General features: G+C 34.8%; 1 protein-coding gene across 5 annotated transcripts in view; it reads right to left on the bottom strand.

The window, feature by feature from the left end:
• Positions 1–21,892, bottom strand: part of DMD (dystrophin) — a 2,094,983-nt gene that overhangs the window by 1,370,749 nt on the left and 702,342 nt on the right. For all 5 annotated transcript variants that reach the window (XM_032330377.1, XM_032330378.1, XM_032330375.1 and 2 more), the window contains exon 19: positions 12,738–12,825. In XM_032330377.1, coding sequence (XP_032186268.1) covers positions 12,738–12,825 — 88 coding nt within the window. The remainder of the gene's footprint in view (positions 1–12,737; positions 12,826–21,892) is intronic.

Below are 21,892 nucleotides of genomic sequence, written 5' to 3' on the forward strand. Positions count from 1 at the left end.
AACATTTGTGAAGCAGTTACATAAAGTCTGATATATGTCAGGCAAATAATAAATATCAATGTTACATCAAATAATATGTAGCCAACAAAAAGAAAAGAGAGATCAGAGATTTCAAATCTTGAAATTGGTCAGGGGAGGTCTTTTTAACGACAGAAAGGGGGCATTTATAAAAAAAATCAATGACTAATATTTTTAAAGTTAGTGCTAATTTTATAAGATATGGCACTAATATGGGATATAGAAAGTGTGTGTAGACATTTTTAAAAGAAATCATATCAACCGGTGATAAGTTCATGAGTATATTAGCAAAGCTTCAAATATTTGGCCATACATCCATTCTCATTTGCAATTAAAATGATAAAGGGCAACTATGCCAAAAATTAAAAACAGAAACTCCCACATGTCACTGGCAAAGATTAAGATGTTGACCACAGAGAATCAGATATCTTATTATGAAGGATTTACATGTAAATATTGTATTGTTTCATGTGAATATACTTCCTGCTCAACAAGAGGAGGAAGACCTGTCCTTCTAATCTCTAAACCACTCTGAGAAAAAGGTCTCCACTGGCAGGCAGTATCTGATAGAGTTCTCAGCTTAGAATAGGTAAGAAATAAATACAGTGTACTTGTGAACTCACGGAACACTAAATCAATAGCTTACTTCATACAAATATGAACATTAGGGTAGCAATACCCAGAGACACAAAAAGCCAAACAAGGATGCATACAATCTCTCTTGCTTCAAGTTTGCTTTAAAATACTTGGGGGAAGGATCAAAAGCCCTTGTACATGGCATATTACTACATGTATATCTCCTAAACTAAAATTGTAAATGCCAATACTTCAGATTCATGAATTAGCTATCTATTAGGACAAAGTCTCTTAAAACTAGCAGAATAAATAAGGATACTGGTTCCCAAATGAATACTGAAGCATGAATAATTTTACTATTATATGTAACTATTTTATGTGTATTTCATAAAATTACATGTTCCTTAAACCAACTGAAAATTTTAAGTTTTATGACCCTTTTTAAGGGTATCTGCAAATTTTAAAGTATCAATTATTTGAGCATCTGTTTTTCTAATTTTTTTGTTAGCTACTTAAGAATACAAACACTAACTCACCAGGCATTATGAACAATACTTATGGAAGCCATTTTGTAGTAGCACATTAGAATCTCAGGGATAAGGGATCATAATCCATTCACATCTCGTATTCTAAACAACCCCTGAAATAGTCTATGAATAAATATATTGCACCCAGAGGAAATGGATCATTACTTCAAGTGCATCCATTAATTTTATTACTTGTGTACAGTGCATAACAGACTGTTAGAATAATTTTAATTGTGCACCACCTTCCATGCAAGTACTTCAGAACTGCCACTTAAAGTGAAGTATTCCTCATTAAGTATATTCATCATTAGCCATGAAGCCAGAGTAGAATCATGCAAAACCTGTGTTTAGAATGAAAACTCAAAATGAAGTTTTAATAAATAGTCTCCAATTTTTATTGCATATTAAGTGAGGGTCTTTACAAGCCCATCTGGCATGAATATAACAGCCTTGAATGTAATAGAAATTTACTAAGTCCATGAAAATAAGGCCTGAGTATTGTAGACTTAATTCTAGAGGTTTCTTCAACCACACTAATTTTTATACAATTGCTTTTTTAAAATAATTTTTTAAATAATAGCTTTTAAAAGTTAATAGGTTTATGTAAAATTTATACCCCTAGTGAATACATAAATTTACTAAAATAGCTTTTTTTAAAACTTTTTTTTTTAAGATTTTGTTTATTTATTTGACAGACAGATCACATGTAGGCAGAGAGGCAGACAGAGAGAGAGGAGGAAGCAGGCTCCCTGCTGAGCAGAGAGCCCGATGTGCGGCTCGATCCCAGGACCCTGAGATCATGACCTGAGCCGAAGGCAGCGGCTTAACCCACTGAGCCACCCAGGTGCCCCAAAACTTTTTTTCTATTCTTAAACATCACTGAATTATGAGAGTAAGGGCCAGATTCCTATTCGTATTTGTTTTTGTGATAAATTTTCTCCAACAACAGTGACCACTATGACTTTCTCCTTCTCACTCTCCCCATCTCTCCCTCTCCCTCTCCCTCTCTCTCTCTCTCTCACACACACATGCACACACATGCACACACACACACACACACACACACACACAAGCACAAAGTTTTTTCGTTTGGAGACTGGAGTCAAAGAATGATGTGCCTGTCAGTTAACATTTATGATGTGTGAACTCTGTGTAGACCATTATCCCCAAGTGTCACATGGAGAAATAAGAGACATAAATACAACTGCCCAGAACTGAGGAAAGTGTAAGAGATGAGGAAATGAGTCCAACTATGGGGAAAGCTACTCATTTACAATGGAGGGGCTGAAATACTGCAAATAGTATTATTTATATGCCCCACTCACATATAGACCAGCTGCAAAATGTCTTTCCATTAAAATATATAATTAGAAGAGTTACTGCCACTAAAAATCCTTCACAGTGATGTGAAGAGAAGATGAAAGGTTTGGCTTTGAGGTGAGCCAAACTGACTATAATCCCTGTCTTTAACAATCTGACAAAATTTGGTTGCCCAAACTCAAAAGGCATCACTCATGTGAAATACTTAATGAGCTATATAAAGCAAAACACTAAAAATGCAGTTACACAATTAATATTATAGATAAGAGGAGTCCTTGTCTGTGTTATCAGTCTGTTCTATTTAATTACAGTCCTTAGCAGACTTACTATAAAGTATCACCTTAAACACTATAATCTAACAATCAAGGGATGATGGTTTTGAGTTATTCTTCTAGTCTAATATACTAATAATTACTAGTTTTATTTAAACATTTCCTTAATGTGATTGTCTTCAGACTCTTAATTAACATACAGGAAACTATAATTAGAAAATGAAAGGGAAGCACAGTTTAATGTAGAAAACATCACTAACACTATTAGATAATTATATTATACCATCGCCTCTGGAAATTGTGGTGAAACAATTTTATAGCCTAAAGAAGGGGAAAATAAACTATGCTTATATATGTTTCCAAATAAATGTTTGATACAACTACTCTTTTGGTAATTTTAATATTAATAAAGGAAAACAGTTTATCTAAACCAGTTTTTTTTTTTTAAATACCCGACTGATAAGGAGACTACATATAGATGCAAGAACATTATTTTACAAACAAATTTAAGAATAAAGTCTAGGGGTACCAGGTGGCTCAGTCGATAACTGTCTGACTTCAGCTCAGGTCATGATCCCGGAGTCCTGAGATCAAGCCCTGCATTAGGCTCCGTGCTCACTGGGAAGCCTGCTTCTCCCTCTCCCAATCCCCCTACTCATGTTCCCTCTCTCGCTGTGTCTCTCTCTGTCAAATAAGTAAATAAAATCTTTTTAGAAAAGAATGAAGTCTAAATAGATAAAAAGAAAGCAAATGATTAAATACAAAAAATATTCTAGATTGTCTTAAAATCCCATACTCTCACACACTGAAAAGCTTTCACTTTGAAGTAAGAATATCAGATAAAAACAGTCTGACATAAAATCTTAGTAAATTAGGATTCATTAATGAATAATCAATAGTACCAATATGGTAGTCAGATCATTTACCATACTTTGTTGTGAAATTTTCTAAAATTTTAATTAACCATTTTTGTGTTTAAATGAAAAACTATAAAAACAAACCTTAGAGAAGGTTATGTTGTATCCTTAAAAAAAAAAAAAGGAAATAAGTGCAGATTGGGAAATTCCCCTTCTCAGCATAACATAGCTATAGGAAACAAAATTACATCACTAGGTACCCAATGTAGTCTCCCACTTACTCTCATTAAAATTCTAGAAAGCCAACAATTTCTTGAGACTAAAGTTCTTATTCCCATCTTATATAGTAACAATAAGCTTCATAAAAGATATATTTGTGAAAAATTTCTCTAATAAGAATGTCTCTCCACCATCTACCACTCTTCTCAAACTATTAGCATACTTATCCAGTCAAATGATGTTGATAGGAATTACAAATTTAATGTTTGTTAAAAAAAGATACAGTTAAGGAATAGATAAATCAGTTCATTATACCAAAATTCAATTAAATACTAAGAAACATGATTCTTAAACTAACATGCTGTTAGCACTGTAGTCCCTTTATTTAGCCTACTATAATCATGAAGATAACTTACATGCTTACATAAGAACTGGGACATCTACAAGGGAAATGTTTGTGTTAAACTTTAAAGTATGCAACTAACTGATGCACCTTCTTTTTTGGTTGTAAAAAACGTTCCAAATAAATTAATATGAGTCTTTTACTGATTTTGTGCATATTTTGCAAATATCAACCATTCTACGATAAAACTCACAAAATAATATTAAAGTTGACAATATATTTAATGTTTACTGTACTTTAATATTTTTCAGGTAAGCTTTGCATTTGATAAAGTATAGAAAAATGAAAATGATCTTTAAATTGCTTTAAATTGATCCTAACATCTAGTGAGCCTGCAAAACTGAACACACGTTATGAGAAAGACTCTTTTCAAGACAGAAGAATGATTTTTAACAAAATTCTGCAACATCAAGTCAGAGTCACTTCTACATTGGCATGATGGTAATCTCTGTACTCTTAAGAATTTTAGGGCACTCCCCCTTTTCCTCAGCACCTTTCTTCATTTCCTTTAACAAACTACCTTTGAGACTAATAGGTTTTGTTTTCTGTGTTTCTTTCTTTTTTAAAAAATTAATATATAATGTATTTTTTGCTTCAGGGATACAGGTCTGTGATTCATCAGTCTTACACAATTCACAGCACTCATCATAGCACAACCCTCCCCAATGTCCATCATCCAGCCATCCCATCCCTCCCCTCCCTCCCAAAAAACCTTCATTTTGTTTCCTGAGATTAAGAATCTCAAGATTTGTCTCCTCTCTGGTGTCATCCTGTTTCATTTTCCCTTTCTTTCCCCCATGATCATCCATCTTGTTTCTCAAATTCCTCATATCAGTGAGATCATATAATTTCTTTCTCTGATTGACTTATTTTGCTTAGCATAATAGTCTCTAGTTCCATCCATATCATTGCAAATGGCAAGATTTCATTTTTGATGGCTGCATAATACTCCATTGTGTGTAAACACACACACACACACACACACACACACACACACACACACACACCACCTTCTTTATCCATTCACCTGTTGATGGACTTCTAGGCTCTTTCCATGGTTTGGCTACTGTGGACATTGCTGCTATAAACATTCCAGTGCACGTGCCCCTTTGAATCACTACATTTGTATCTTTAGGGTAAATACCCAGTAGTGTAATTGCTGGGTCATAGGGTAGCTTCATTTTCAACTTTTTGAGGAACCTCCATACTGTTTACCAGAGTGGCTGCACCAGCTTCCTTTCCCACCAACAGTGTAGGAGGGTTCCCCTTTCTTCACATCCTCGCCAACACCTGTCATTTCCTGACTGGTTAATTTTACCCATTCTGACTGGTGTGAGAAGGTATCTCATTGTGGTTTTGATTTGTATTTCCCTGATGATGAGTGATGTGGAACACTCTTTCATGTGTCTGTTGGCCATCTAGATGTCTTCTTTGCAGAAATGTCTGTTCATGTCTTCTGCCCATTTCTTGATTGCATTATTTGTCCTTTGGGTGTTGAGTTTGATAAGTTCTTTATATATTTTGGATACTAGCCCTTTATCTGATATGTCATTTGTGAAAAGCCTCTCCCATTATGTCAGGTGTCTTTTAGTTTTGGTGACTGTTTCCATTATAGTGCAAAGTTTTTTGATCTTGATGAAGTCCCAGTAGTTCATTTTTGCCCTTGCTTCCCTTATCTTTGGCAATGTTTCTAGGAAGAAGTTGCTACATCTCAGGTTAAAGAGGTTTCTGCCTGTGTTCTTCTCAAGGATTTTGTTGGATTCCTGTCTCACATTGAGGTCTTTCATCCATTTTGAGTCTATTCTTTTGTGTGATATAAGGAAATGGTCCAGTTTCATTTTTCTGCATGTGGCTGTCCAATTTTCCCAACACCATTTGTTGTGGAGACTGTCTTTTCCATTGGACATTCTTTCCTGCATTGTCAAAGATTAGTTGACCATGGAGTTGAGGGTCCATTTCTGGGCTCTCTATTCTGCTCCATTGACCTATGTGTCTAATTTTGTGCCAGTACCATACCGTCTTCTGAATATATTTGTGATGTCCATCTAGTCCAGTGTGTCTTTTAAAGCCTTTATTTCCTTGTTCACATTTTGCTTAAATGATCTGTCCATTTCAGTGAGGGGAGTATTAAAGTCCCCTACTATTATAGTATTATTGTTGATGTGTTTCTTTCATTTTGTTATTAATTGGTTTATGTAGTTGGATGCTCCCATGTTAGGGGCATAGATATTTTAAATTGTTAGATCTTCTTGTTGGACAGACCCTTTGAGTATGATATACTGTCCTTCCTCATCTCTTATTATAGTCTTTGGCTTAAAGTTTAATTTGTCTGATGTAAGGGTTGCCACCCGAGCTTTCTTTTGATGTCCATTAGTATGGTAAATTGTTTTCTACCCCCTCACTTTAAGTCTGGAGATGTCTTTGGGTCTAAAATGAGTCTTTTGCAGACAGCATATTGATGGGTCCTTTTTTTTTTTTAATCCATTCTGATACCCTGTGTCTTTTGATTGGGCCCTTTAGCCCAGTGACATTCCGGGTAACTATTGAAAGATATAAATTTAGTGCCATTGTATTGCCTATAAGGTGACTGTTACTGTATATTGTCTCTGTTCCTTCCTGGTATATGTCATTTTTAGGCTCTCTCTTTGCTTAGAGGACCCCTTTCAATATTTTCTGTAGGGCTGGCTTGGTGTTTGCAAATTCTTTTAGTTTTTGTTTGTCCTAGCTTTTTATCTCTCCTTCCTTTTCCATTGACAGCCTAGCTGAATATAGTATTCTTGGTTGCACATTTTTCTCATTTCTCATCTGAATATATCAGATGCCAGTCCTTTCTGGCCTCCCAGGTCCCTGTGGATAAGTCTTCTGTCAATCTAGTGTTTCTACCATTATAGGTTATAGGTCCCTTGTCCTGAGCTGCCTTCAGGATTTTCTCTTTGTCTCTGAGACTTGTAAGCTTTACTATTAGATGATGGTGTATTGACCTATTTATATTGATTTTAATACAGTTTAGTACAGTTGTATTGATTTTAATCCAGTGCCTGGATTTTGATGCTTGTTTCCTTCCCAAGATTAGGGAAGTTCTCTGCTATAATTTGCTCCAATATACCTTCTGCCCCTCTCTTTCTTCTTCTGGGTTCCCAATTATTCTAATGTTTCATCTTATAGCAATTCTTATCTCTCGAACTCTCCCATTATGATCCAGTATTTGCTTATCTCTCTTTTTCACACCTTCTTTATTCTCCATCATTTGGTCTTCTATATCACTAATTCTCTTTTCTGTCTCATTTATCCTAGCAGTAAGAGCTTCCATTTTTTTTTATTGCACCTCATTAATAGCTTTTTTTAAAAAAAATCAACTTGGTAAGATTTTAGTTCTTTTGTTTATCTAAAAAGGGATTCTCTAGTATCTTCTATGCTTTTTCTAAGTCCAGCTAGAATCTTTATAATTGTCATTCTGAAATCTAGTTCTGACATCTTACTAATGTCCATATGGATTAGGTCCCTAGCAGTCAGTACTGTCTCTTGTTCTTTTTCTGAAGTGAGTTTTTCCACTTTGTCATTTAGTCCAGAAAGGCATAGCTGAATGAGAGAACAAAATGCTAAAAGGGTAACAATGACCCTGAAAAACATACACTAAACAAATCAAAAGAGACCTGAAACCAGGTGAAAAGAAAGGAAAAAAAATACTTTATATATATATATATATATATATATATATATATATATATATATATATTAAGACTGGTGGACAGAACAGAGCCACATAGCTGATTTTGGGCATATTTTGGTCTGTTTAGAAGAAACTGCCTCCCAAAATTGTAAAATATATATATATATATGTATATATACATATATATATATGTATATACACACAAAAATAAGGGTAATATGATGAGGGGATGGAATATGACTATAAAGATGAAAAATATAAAAGACTATAAAAGAGGAATTGATAAGAAGTTGGTTGAAAAAAGAAAGAAAAAAAAATTTAAAAATGGGTCGAGAGTGTGATCAGGCAGGAGACTAGAAAAAAAGCCATATACTAGATTTAGGGTATATTTTGGTCTGTTAGAAGAAACAATATCCCAAAATTTTAGAGAAAGAAAAACTTATATATATTTATACAAAAAAATAAGGTTAAATACAATGAAGCGATATAATATGAATGTAAAAATGAAAATTAACAAAGATTTTTTAAAAAACAGTATTGACAAGATGTTGGTTGAAATAGAAAATAGGAAAAATTTGAAAAAATAAAGAAAATTTTAAAAAATTCAATTTTGTTAGACTAAAGAATCTTGGGGTAGGGGGAAAGCCATGTATTCCATGTGCTGTATTCCCCTAGTTTTGGAGTTTTGCATTTCTCATTGATTGGTAAACTTGGTCTTGGCTGGATGTTCTTGCTGATCTTCTGGTGGGCGGGGTGCTGGCACAGTGATTCTCAAATGTCTTTCCCAAGGAGGAATTGCACTGCCCTTGCCAGGGGCCAGGCTGAGTAATCCACCTGAGTTTGCTCCATAGACCTTGTTCCCTGAACGCTTTCTGTACAGCTTTGGGGGACAAGAATGAAAATGGCCAGCCCAGAGGAGCTGAGAACTCGAGGTCTCATTCCTCAATGCACCCTTGGAGAAAAGCAGTCAATCACTCCTGTATCTCTGGTCTCTGGCCACACTCCATGCTTACCTGGCCTGTGACTGAGCATTTCTATCTCTGGCACACGGCCCCTTTTGGGGTCTTCAAACCCAGCAGGTTTCTGCAGCATGCTCCCGTACTGCTCCTCCCAGTGGAGAAAGGACGGGGAGGTCTGCCACTTGTGGGGTCCCTGCTCGAAGAGCAGTGGCCTGACTGCTGCTGATTCTGGTTTATGGCAACCCTGAGCTGAGAGCTCACTCCTCAGCTCCATCTCTGCAGCTGGTTTCCCTGCTCTGATACCTGGGAGCTCTGTGACACTCAGACACTCCTGATCCTTCTGTGATCCTGAGGGACCTGAGGGTTCCACCCCCTGCTTAGCCACTGGAGCAACATCCCTCTGCAGAGCAGCCTTCTAAAAGTTCTGATTTTGTGCTCCACTGCTCTCTCACTTGCTGGGAGCCAGTGGATGGAGGCTTCCTCTCCTGGCCTTTGCCATTTATCTTCCCATATGTCACCTCGGATTTACTTCTTCGCATGTCCTATCTTCCAGAAAGTGGTCACTTTTCTGTTCATAGAACTGCTGCTATTCTTCTCCCCAATCTCTTGTTGACTTTATAGGTGTTTAGAATGGTTTGATAACTATCTAGCTTAATTCCTGGGACCAGATGAAATTTAGGTCTCATATTCCTCTGCTATCTTTCTCTCCCCATTTTCTGCATTTCTTAATGCTAAAAATTCATTCTTTCAGTAGTTATTTAGAAATGACCAAAAGTGTATTTGGAAATATGTCTGATATATTTTATATCAGTTTTGAAACAGAGTGATACAAGTATTGAGGAATTTTTTTTTTTTGCAGGTCTTAGATTTTCATTCTGAAGGAAAATTTGAAAAAGGACTTCCAAAATCATTCCAGTTATTTAAAAAAACAATCTTAATTGTTTAAGAAACTCTAGATTAAAAACTCTAGATTAAAAGATTAAACTCTAGATTAAAAACTCTAACCTTAAAGTATCTGAAGTAGAAAATTTACCTTGCTATGTATACATACATAGAAAATATTATAAAATGCTTTTGAAAATATAATAGCTATGCAATTTTAGACCCATTTTACACTATATGTGCTAAATGTGGTTATCACAATAAAACATACATAAACCATAAATTTGTAGTAGTTTCATGATATTAATAGCACTGTACAAGAATTATTTGTCTGTATCTTAATTTTTGAGGCCAAGAGATGTGGTTAAAAGGAATGAACATTTACATGAGGTCATAAATGATGTACCATGATTCAGTTCTTATTTTCCTTCTTTATAAATAAAAGGAAAAGAATGTATGTGTTTTATATGTTTAAGAGTATTATTGTATTCCATAGCTTAAACTTGACAAAAGAAATTCTGGGCTTGTAAACTGAGGACCTTAACCAAGATTATGGTTAGAAACCTGGTTTGGAGAAAGTTCGTTTTGATCCTTCAGCTTCACGAGCCGAACTAGTAAACTCCAGTTTTTGGTTCTATGCCAGCAGAGCTATTGTAAATTAGGGTGAGGAGGTCCCATTAAAGTATACCTGGAGAGAGATACTCCAGGCACTTAGGCACATGACTGCCTTCACTCATAGTTTGTAAAATTACATAAAATTAATGTTATGAAATTTATTTTGTGTAAGACTGAAAAAAAAGGAAGAAAAAGTTAGAATCCTTTAATCTACTTTTTAGTAATGATGTAAAATGTGTGAATGAATGGAGTAGAAGAGCTATGCTCTAAATAGAGCCCAAATTTGAGCCTAATCTCTTAACAGTCAGACCTTATCTTTATTGGCATAATGCATGAGAAACTTAAAATTTGATCGATACAGTCAATCTATGAGCCGTGTCTGAAATCACACTCCTAGTTCTTACTGCTCTTTGCTCTCCACACAAGTTAGCATTGTCCTTCAAAAGTATTATTATTTTCTGACCAAAATTATCTCAGTAACTGTCTTAACTTTGCTTTGCTAAGAAGGATTTCACCAATTAGTATTTATTAAGGACCTAGTATATGTCTTGACTTTTCTTCATGCCTCCTAAATTTAGAGCTTTGAGGGCAATAATCTAGGAAATGGCATTACTAATCATATGATCATTTTAAATATGTATATGGTTTTAATTACAAAAAAAATCATTTCCTACACTTTTAAATTTTAAGTGCTTCTTGAATAATGATCTGAGGTAATGTATACTTGACATTTGATCACGAAAGGAGCCCATTTAAGAGTATAGCTTTTATATTGGCTTATACAAATAAAAAAAGTGACAATATACTTGCTATGGGGAAATCATACAGTGACTACAAGCCTATATTTTAGATCACACAATTTCATTTAATATGAAAATGCTGTTATCAAATTCATCAGTTATACCACCTAGCAACATACAGCTGAACAACAAACTTTCAGTATTTTGCATTGTCTATATATTTATTAACTTGTTAACCCAATCCTCAGCTGTCATGTTTGCTTGTTTTTATTGTTAACCAAATATAGTCATGGGGCTCATTAAAAGAAAAAAAGAATTGATTTCCTAGGAAGATCACTGAACTTTTTAATGCCAACATGGCAATTAAGGAAAAAAATATTTCATACACAAAATTTATGTTCCAGAATGCAGGCAGATCCTAGAAAAAGCTGACATGCACAACAAAAACATTTGTTACATTTGGTTATTATACTCTTGTAAACATATCCTGTGAAATATGTAAAAAAAAATCTTGTTTGAAATAGCATTATTCCTGATTCTCATAAATTACTTATATCTGGAAATGACTGCAGTACTAAGACAATAATAATTTCAAAAATGTTTGTTCACAATCAACGTCAGTAACATATTTTGTTCAGACACCTTTTGAAGCACTGTGAGGAAAAAGTAATTTTTTTTCAAAGATTTTATTTGAGAGAGAGACAGAGAGAGAGACAGAAAGCATGGAGGAGAGGGAGAAGCAGTCTTCTCACTGAACAAGAAGCCCAGCACAGGGCTCCATCCCAGGATCCTGGGATCCTGACCTAAGCCCAAGGCACCCACTTAATCAACTGAGTCACCTATGTACCCCTAATTTTAATTCATTCTTAAAAAAGAAAAAAAAGAATTTCAAAATAAAGGGGGGGGTTTCTGGGTGGCTCAGTCGGTTAAGCATCAGACTCTTGATTTTGGCTAAGTTCATGATCTCAGGATTTTGAGATCAAGACCCACCTTGGACTCTGTGCTGGGCACGAAGCCTGCTTAAAATACTTTCTCCTTCTGCCCCTACTCCACCCCACCCACTCACAAGTGCTCTAAATAAATAAATAAGAAATGGATAAAAAAATAAAAAGAAAAAAATGTGTTGGCTTTGTACTTTTATCCTACTCAAAAACAACTGAAGTTAGAAAATGAAGTTTCTTCTGAGATGACATGTGTAAAGTAAGTAAAAAAATGAAAGACAATATAAAAAATGTCAAATTAGCCTACAGGTATGCTGATAAAGTCCTACACATAATTTTAGTCTGTTTGGGAAAATATGTTGCAAGAATTAGTTAAAATCAGATTACAATCAGTTTACATATAGTATATGATTGCTTACATTTACAATGATTTTTGCAAACCTTATTTTCTTAAATTATTTGGACAAATGCTAGCAGGGTTTCCATTAAAATTGATTTCTCTGCAACAGATTGATAAAATATTCTAGCATATCCCATTTTCTTCCACTGGACTCAAAGATGAATTTCATGTAATAATTCGCTTAGCATTAAGAAAGAATAATAAAAAGCTCACAAACCCACTTTAATTTAAATTTGCATTCAGGAAGTGCTTGTCTGATATAATTCAGCTGATAAATATGAACCTATGTGTTTATCAAATCCCTAAGAAGATTATCTAAATCAACTCCGTGTAATTACCATTCACCATCTGTTCCACCAGGGCCTGAGCTGATCTGCTGGCATCTTGCAGTTTTCTGAACTTCTCGGCTTTTTCTCGCTCTATGGCCTGCAGCATGATAGCAAAGGTGAGTATTTCAATACAAGGATTGTGAAGCTACACAGTAATTATAACTTCTACTTGCCCTTTCAATCCTTAAGATATTTCACTCTGTCAGCTTATCATGTGAATCTAAAGAATTTTTTTCTCAAGTTTCTTGCACCAGAATCATCAAAATGACAATGAAAGCACAAGCCAATTTCATACTGAATTGCTACTACTTTTAATAAGATTTCTACTCTTCACTTTTTTTTTTTACACAATAGTTTCTGATGCACTATAAGGCTGCAAAAAAAGCAAATAGTAAGAAACAATGAAAGGATAAAGTGACAGACACTTAAAACTAAAATTTGTCTTTTAAATATACACTACTGAAATTGCTGGAATTAGGTATGTATTCTGTATTAAAAATCAATGGAAAATCTTGTAAGTATATAAAAAGGAAAAAGCACACTATCATGAATAATTTAGCAAAAAAATCCATATTTACCTAAATACAAGACTACAGGTTAATTTTTCTCTCTGAAACTTTCTGAGTACTCCCATTTCAAGGGAAAATAGATTCAGTTTCAAAAAGCTTTCTAAATTCATTTGTTCATTTCTCCTAACTTAACTTTTGAACAACAAAACCACGATGACTTAAATTAACAAAATCTAGCATTTAATACTCACTGTTGGGTTTAACTAACAATGCTCCTATAGATATTTAACATATATACATTAATATACATAAATATTAAACTATGATACAATTGAACTGTATGATCATAATCAATAAAATATGTGGTTATAACATGTTATATGTCCTAAAACATAACTACCTGCTGAAAAAGCAAGCTTTAAAGCATTTAACATATAGTTAGAGCAATACTCCTATGACCCAATAATAGCATCAAAGATTTCGCTTGACTTTGTGACAGGAAGTTATTCTGTATCTGATAATTTTTTAAATTTTATTTTGATTTATAGGTATTTAAATAAATGTGATACTGGAGTACATGCAGGAGGCCTGTAATCGATATGTGCACACTCTGACAATCATTGTTAAATAGAACTTTCTACAAGCTTGAAAATATTATATATCTGTGCTGTCCAATACAGTAGCCACTAGCCACATGTGGGTTCTGAGTACTTGAAAGGTGGCAGTGTGACTGAGGAAACTAATTTTTCATCTAATATAATTAAATTAAAATTTAAAAAGCCACCCTGTGTCAAGTGCCAATTGTAATTATACAGTGCAGATCTAGTGTCTTCCCTCTGAAAGCCAATAAAGAGACAGGAAGACAGATATGTAGACTAAATACAGATAAAGATATTATGGCAACACCAGAAATACATTCAGAGAAATAAGGAATCATCATATTGCTAAGCTAGACTATTTCCCAAGCACACCAAATGATGGTAATGCTCATACTATAATCCATACATTTAAACATATTTAAAACAATTCTCTAATTTAAAGAAATAACCACAATTGAAGGGAGGGCTTTTAAAATTATTCGAGGAACAGTTTCATGAAGTAGGATTATTGGATAAAATGCCAAGAATGCAAAATGTTTTTAAAAAGCCTGTAGACAATAGAATATATCCCATCAGGAAAAGAACTGTAATATGTAAAATACTAAATAAAATTTAGCAAAACAAATGAAAATGCCATAAAATGATAGTTTTAGGTTTTTTTTTTTAAGTATGTACACTCTATCTTGAAAATATACATTTTATGTTATGTTGTCAAGGACAGCAAATGAAAATTCAGCTTCATCTCATCAGTAGGGAAACTCTAAGTGATAGACACATTTTAATATCTTAGATTCTACTTGAAAATTTCAAAGCACAGAGACTGTGGTGTTTGGGGATTATATGCTCCCAGGATCCCATACCAATTAACAGGTGAAACTTCTGTGTTACCTTGAAAATCATTTTCAGAGAGGCATTATCAAATTGTTGACACAAGTATTTGCATAACCCTGGAAGATTCTAACTTTCCAGTAGAGAAAAGTCCGTGAAAATAAAATACCTACAACATCTTGTTAAAGGTAAGAATCTAGATGAAGTTCAAAAATTTACATTTTCTCAACTGTCAATTTTTGTCTTCTAAATTCTCTGTTCCTTTATAGAAACAGAAGCAGCTTATTGGCACATGTTTTCCAATACTTTAAATTTATTCTCTATTAAAAGGTAAATGTTTTTTTTTCTTTTTTTTTATTTTAATTTTTTTTTATTTTTTTTTATTTCCAGCATAACAGTATTCATTATTTTTGCACCACACCCCATGCTCCGAAAAACAACCTGAGGGTTTTGAAGGGGGAGGGGGTGGGAGGTTGAAGGAGCCAGGTGGGGGTATTAAGGAGGGCACATATTGCATGGAGCACTGGGTGTAGTGCAAAAACAATGAATACTGTTACACTGAAAAGAAATAAAAAATAAAAATAAAAAAATTATACTCTATTAAGAGTATAACTTATCATGATGAGCACTGAGTAATGTAGAGAATTATTGAATCAATATATTATACACCTGAAGCTAATATAATACTGTATGTTAACTGTGCTGGAATTAAAATTAAAAACTTAATTAAAAAATTAAAATTAAAAAAAAAGGTAAATGTTATTTGTAAAAGACTCTGAGTACTTTAGAAGAGAAAAAATAAGCACATTCTAAGTAAATAGGTAATATTGACAAGTACCAAGAACTATAGCAGGATGTGGGGTATTCCACATTTGAACTACAGCAGCAAAAGGAGGAGCAGGGGTTTGGAAGAGAGGGAGAGAGAGAGGGGAAGAGAAAGAGAGAGAAGTAAAAACATACATGTACTACAAAAGAACAAGAACAGTAACAACAAACAGGTATTCTCCAAGTTAAACAATGTTAGAGTTACCCTTCGCTATCAGAGGGGTTTCTATTTTAACTATAGAGGTTTTGCTTTTTTTATATATGAAATTACATAAGGAGTAGAATCAGAACACAATGTTGTCTTTATAAATGATGAAATTATCTTGACTTTCTAAGTGTCATGATCATAATATTTTTATTCTAAGCATCTAATAGAATAATCAATTGGTATTCCTCACAGAGGGGAAACCTTCTAATTGATTATTTCAGGGGTAACTAGCTTAAATATTCAGTTTGGTTAAATCACACTACTCTAGTTTTTCTCATACACATATAATAGCAATAACCACAAGAAAACAATCATGTATGGAGTAGCTACTATTACTCTCACAATTTGACGGAGGAAGAAAGTGAGGCACACAGAGGTGTACTAAATATTTGAGAACACTGGCATAATCATGATAAAAATGGAATTGCTCACATTGTGTACCAAATTATAAATACGGATTTCATAATTTGGTGGGACAGAAGGAATCAGCAGTATTTTGTCCTCTTTTATACAAGAGAAAACTGAGCATCAGCGAGATTAAGTCATATATACAAGATTGTAGGGAAGTGGAAAGTGTTAGATCCAATCTATTTACAAATTCAGTTCTCTTTCAGACCCACTCTGCTGCTCTAAGGGTATTTCAATGGAAATTAACCAAACACCTTTGAATGTATCTGACTATGACTCACAGAAAAGGCAACCTGGTAGTCTGGATGTAGTCAAAGATGATATTCAAAATATTTAAGTAGTAAAGCAGCATGGGCGCCAAGCTATCAGAAGGGATGCCTGATTACTCAGAATATACACTGACAGCCTATAAGATGACCAGAAACTCCATGTACAGCTCAATTACTGTAACTCATTGCCAGATGTATATTATACAGAAACTGAGTAAGTGGTATATAAACAGAGAGACAGTCCTGAGAAAGAAGCATTGAATAGACACCATCTATCAGTGTTTAGATGATATCTGGGTTATGTAAAGTAACATCATTTTAAAGAGGAATATTAGAAAATAAAGAGAGATATTGGCACAAATGTGCTTTCGGGAGTATAAACAGGACATTGAAGACTCCAGAAAACATTTCATTTCAGACACAGCTGTAGATGGTTGATAAAAAATGAGAAAATTTAGGGTAGCCAGAGGACAGTCAAGAAGGTAATGAAAAGTTTTGGAGTCATTTTACTCTCACATGGTCTGAATTCTGTCTCCACTGCTTACCAGCTGTTTGGCATTTGGAAAGTGATTCAACCTTTCTGAGCATCAATACTTTCTATGTAAAGTAACAATAAAGATACCTACCCTTCAGGGATTCTAAGAAGATTAAAGGGGGCTCTTCAAATAACTTATTTCCAAAATTGGGACAATTCTTACATAGAAAAATGAAAATCTAGAAATAACTAAGCTGTAACAAATGGAATGACATAAACTGAGAACATCCCAAAATGCCACATGTGGACATCAAAGTGAACAGTGATTTCAATAACTTTAAAAAAAAATTTTAGAAAAAAATCTTGGCCTAATAGTTAATTAGATTACCTGATCACAAAAGCGAGTGTCAAGAGTCCAGATAACCACATATAAAAAGTGTTAAAGGAGTTGACTAAATAAACATCACTGAAACTCCTCTTTTCTTGCTGGACCTGGACACCTATGCACTCATTTTCAAATAAAATATATGAACTTCTGTCTTAAAATAGGTTAGATTGGTGTTCCTAATGCTTCTACCTTCTCTCATTTTCTCAGAAAAAAAATATGTCAACTGCATAGAAGAAGTTAAATAAAAATTGCATGACCACCAAAAACATAATCTGGAGAGAGATATGCTTCTGGAAAAGAGAGGGCATATCCCTGACTTTAAAGAGGTATGTGCCACCAGGAGAAACATTAGCCCTCCACAGGTCTACACTGCAAAGTAAAAACTAGCCTATGAAAGAAAGAAAAGAGAAAGAAAAAACTGGTCCTCATACATATTCCCTTATTCAGTTCCATCAAAATTGTTTGTTTGTTTGTTTGTTTTTTAATGACACCATGAGCCTTCTGTGCTACTCCACTCAATGGCTGATCCTCAGCTCTCAACTTACTTATCATCATAACTTGATTCAGAGGATACTTCTTCAAGTAATTTCTTAGGTAGGTTTCCTCGATGACAAGTACACAGTCTTTTTCCTGGCTCAAGGACTCCCTTTACTCAATACCTGTGCTGGTTCCTCCACATCTCCCTGTATACATGTAGAGAATAACATCTAGTTCTTCATTTTTCAGGCTAAAAACTTCAGGCCAAATCCTTCTTGACTGTTCCTTTTTTTCTCTAACTCTATATCCAATCCCTCTAAAACTCCTGTTGATGGTAACCTCAAAACATACCCAGAAAATGCTTATTACTGTGCTTAGTACTATCACACTCATAAAAACAAAACAACAACAAAACAAAACAAAACAAAACTCCATTATCACCCAGTGGTCTAGATGCTTCCAAATAGCCTACTAAATGCTTTTTCTACAGAAGTAGGAACCTCTGTTCCCTGATGATATATTCTCAACAGAGCACACACAAGAATCCAGACACAATAGATACCAACTCAGCTCTCTCGTGGCTTCCTCCTCATCTGAGTAAATGCCCAAGTCTTATCCATGGCCCATGTAACCTTAACCCCACTAATCTCATGGACCTGTTTTTCTGTGACACCTGATTTTTCACCTCCACCATACTGTGATGTTCCCTGACATTCCAGGCATGCTCCTCCCTTAGACCTAAATACTTACTCCTCCCTCTGCTAGAAATACTCTTATCTCAGGTATCTATAAATTCCTCACTGTCTTTAGATCTTTACTTATTTTATTATGTTATGTTAGTCACCATATAGTACTTCATTATTGGATCTTTACTTAAATGTCACTTTCTCAGGGAAGGCTTCTCCTGCTAATTTATCTACACACACACACACACACACACACACATACACACACACACACACAAGCACATACACACATTTCCTAGCTCTCATTCCTCATTTTTGTCTTTGACACTCATCATTAACATTCTATACATTTTGCATATTCTTACTTAATTTTGACCTTCCTCACTGGAAAAGAACTGTAAAAGGTCAGATATCCTCATGAATTTCCTCCTCATGTCATCTCCAGGGCATGGAAGAGTACCTGATACATAGTTAGATGCACAGTAAGGTGAGATCCAGTGTAGCTTAATGCCTCCATATACAGTATTATTGTCTCTCCCACTCTACCCACAGTCAAAATGCTCTGTGAAGGTGTAAATTTGTAACACATTTACATTTACATGGATGGGACTGGGGGGTATTATGCTAAATGAAATAAGTCAATCGGAGAAAGACAATTATCATATGGTTTCACTCATATGTGGACTATATGGAATAGTGCAGAGGGCCATAAGGGAAAGGAGGGAACATTGAATGGGAAGAAATCAGAAAGGGAGATAACCCATAAAAGACTATGGACTCCGGGAAACTAAGTGAGGGATTCAGAAAGGGAGGTGGTGGGGAGATGGGGTAACTGGGTGATGGGCATTAAGGAGGGCACCTGATGTGATGAGCAGTGGGTGTTACAGGCGATTAATGGATCAATGAACACTACATCAAAAACTAATGATGTATTATATGCTGGCTAATTGAATTTAAATTAAAAAAAAAGAAAAGAAAAACAAATGCTCTAGTTGGTTAGTAGAAATATCATATCTTAAAGGATCCTAATTAAGTTGTTCCTGCATTTTCAGATCATGTCAGATTACACTGACATGTTGAAATGTTTTGTTATCACTAGAGAATAAGAGCAACAACACTTTATTGGTATCACAGATTTCAGGGCAATTTTTTTCTTGGATGTTTTCAAATGTTCAGCATCTTCAGTCTTTAATCCTCCTCTCTGGTGGTCTGTCTCTCTCTCTCTCTCCTCTTTCTATAGACAGATGCATAGTTAAATATGTATGTGTGTATACACACACACACACACACACAGGTGTTTGTATGTGTGTGTGATGCATTTGTGTGTGTGTGTGTGTGTGTGTGTGTGTATTTACATTTGTATATATTGGCTTTTCCCTTGTTTTCACGGCCAAGAGTATCACCAGAATGCTCTTCAACCATAACATCCATTCCGTTCTATGCATTTCATCTTCAATGTCAGTCCAAGTATCTGCAGTCAGATTTCATTTCTCCCCACTATACAGAAAGATCTTTCATAAAGGGCACCAATTATCTTCTTGCTAGGAACAATGCTTATTATAGCATTAAGTACCCATAACTAAAACTACCTGTTAGAAATCACCTTATTTGGGAAAGAATCTCTACCCTAGACATGCTTAATTTGCTTTAATCTGTCATCCTCAGGAACCTCATCCAGCTTTTCTGTATGTGTGCTTCTCTGTTTATCGTACATGTATGTGTATGTACACATACACGCACACAGTATTTTTAATCTCAAACTAATCGAGTTTTTCTAATAGAACATATACTTTTGAAATTATTTTCAAAATTTCAAAATTTCAGAATATGAAATACTTTAGACAATATATATTCAATATATGATCATACATTTAGAAGCTAGCACTCCGATTCTGTTGTACCTAGTACAGGAAACTTCAAGTAAAGACAAAAGCTAAAAAAAAAAAAAAAGGCATCAGTTAACCATTTTATATGGAATATATTGTTAATTTTAAAATATATTAAAGGTCCTGGGGTGCCTGAGTGGCTCAGCCATTAAGCATATGTATTCAGGTCAGGTCATGATCCCAGGGTTCTGGGATCAAGTCTGGTGTCAGGCTCCCTGCTCAGCGGGAAGTCTGTTTCTCCCTCTCCCACTCCCCCTGCTTGTGTTCCTTCTCTCCCCGTGTCTCTTTGTCAAATAAATAAATAAATAAACTCTTTAAAATGTGTGTGTGTGTGTGTATGTATGTGTGTGTATCAATAAAAGGTCCATAAAAATTCTTAGAGTTATCAGGACATCATGAATTCTAAAATAGATAACTTCAAGTGCAAAATAAAAGGCAATTGAGTTGTATAGAGAAAAAAGAAACATAATTAAGTTTTAAGCAAAGTATACAAAAGAAGGGAAGTTTACTGATTCTCTAATAAGTTGATTAAAAACACTCTATGACCTCTTCCTCCTTCTTTATCGGCATCTCTTAAAAGCCTCCTCCTTTCATGACATCTTCTCTAATTAATATGAAAGTAAGTTCCAGATTCCCCAGAGGCCTACCCTGACTTTAGAAGCAATTAATTTTCTATTCACTTAACATTCTATAATGAAGTTTTGCCCTTTGACAGAAAAAGTAATTTATTCACTCAAATGTTTATTCAGAAGTTGTTATATCCTTCATATTGGTAGCAGAGCCTGTTTAAAATGTGCCTGAGGAACTGAAAAAAAATCACTTATTCATATAGTCAAAGATTAACTGTGTTAAGTGGCAGGCACTATATTAGTCACCGGCATGCCAAAACCAAAGTAAGCCAAACCAAACCAAAAAACAAAAACAAATTAAGTTCTAGTTGCTAAGTTCTAGAAACCAGCAATCTAATCAATGTTAGAATGGCCAGAAATCAGAATGGATACAGTAATAGAAATCAGGTCACGGTAACCTTCACAAAAGCAACATGAAAATACTGACTCTGTCAATACCTTCCCACCAAAGGCCACCAGGAACAAGCGGATATAGACAAAGTTGATTTTGTGATTGCAACAGGAGAGGTGGCACGTAATAGTGAACTATGGGGTAGGTCTCTACGAGGATGGTTAGAGTTGATTGGATTTGGGTATATGTAAGGTGAAGAGGGTGGTCAGGGAAGTAGGGCTTTGCCTTTAATTAGATGCCATAAGGAAATGGAGATACTTCTGTGGCCAGGCATCTTAAAAAATTTTATCTAGATGGCAGAAACAATGTAGAGAGGCTAAAACCACGATTGGTAAGGCCACATCATCACCTGTCACATTAGTGAAGATGGGGGATATGCACTCATTTGGGGTGGTCCCAGACTATTCTTTTGTCTGTTGAAACATGGTTACAAGATGGTCATGTTTCAGTCTTGATCCATTACAGTCCTGAAGTGGCTTTATATGCTGTTGGCATACTGAGCCATTGCACATATTCAGCAGAAGAAACCTTAGGCTAGCTGTGAGCACTAGCCATCATCGAGTATCTCCAAGGCCTAACTGAAGTG

This window comes from Mustela erminea, chromosome X, assembly GCF_009829155.1.
Source record: "Mustela erminea isolate mMusErm1 chromosome X, mMusErm1.Pri, whole genome shotgun sequence".
In the NCBI taxonomy this organism is placed as follows: domain Eukaryota; kingdom Metazoa; phylum Chordata; class Mammalia; order Carnivora; family Mustelidae; genus Mustela; species Mustela erminea.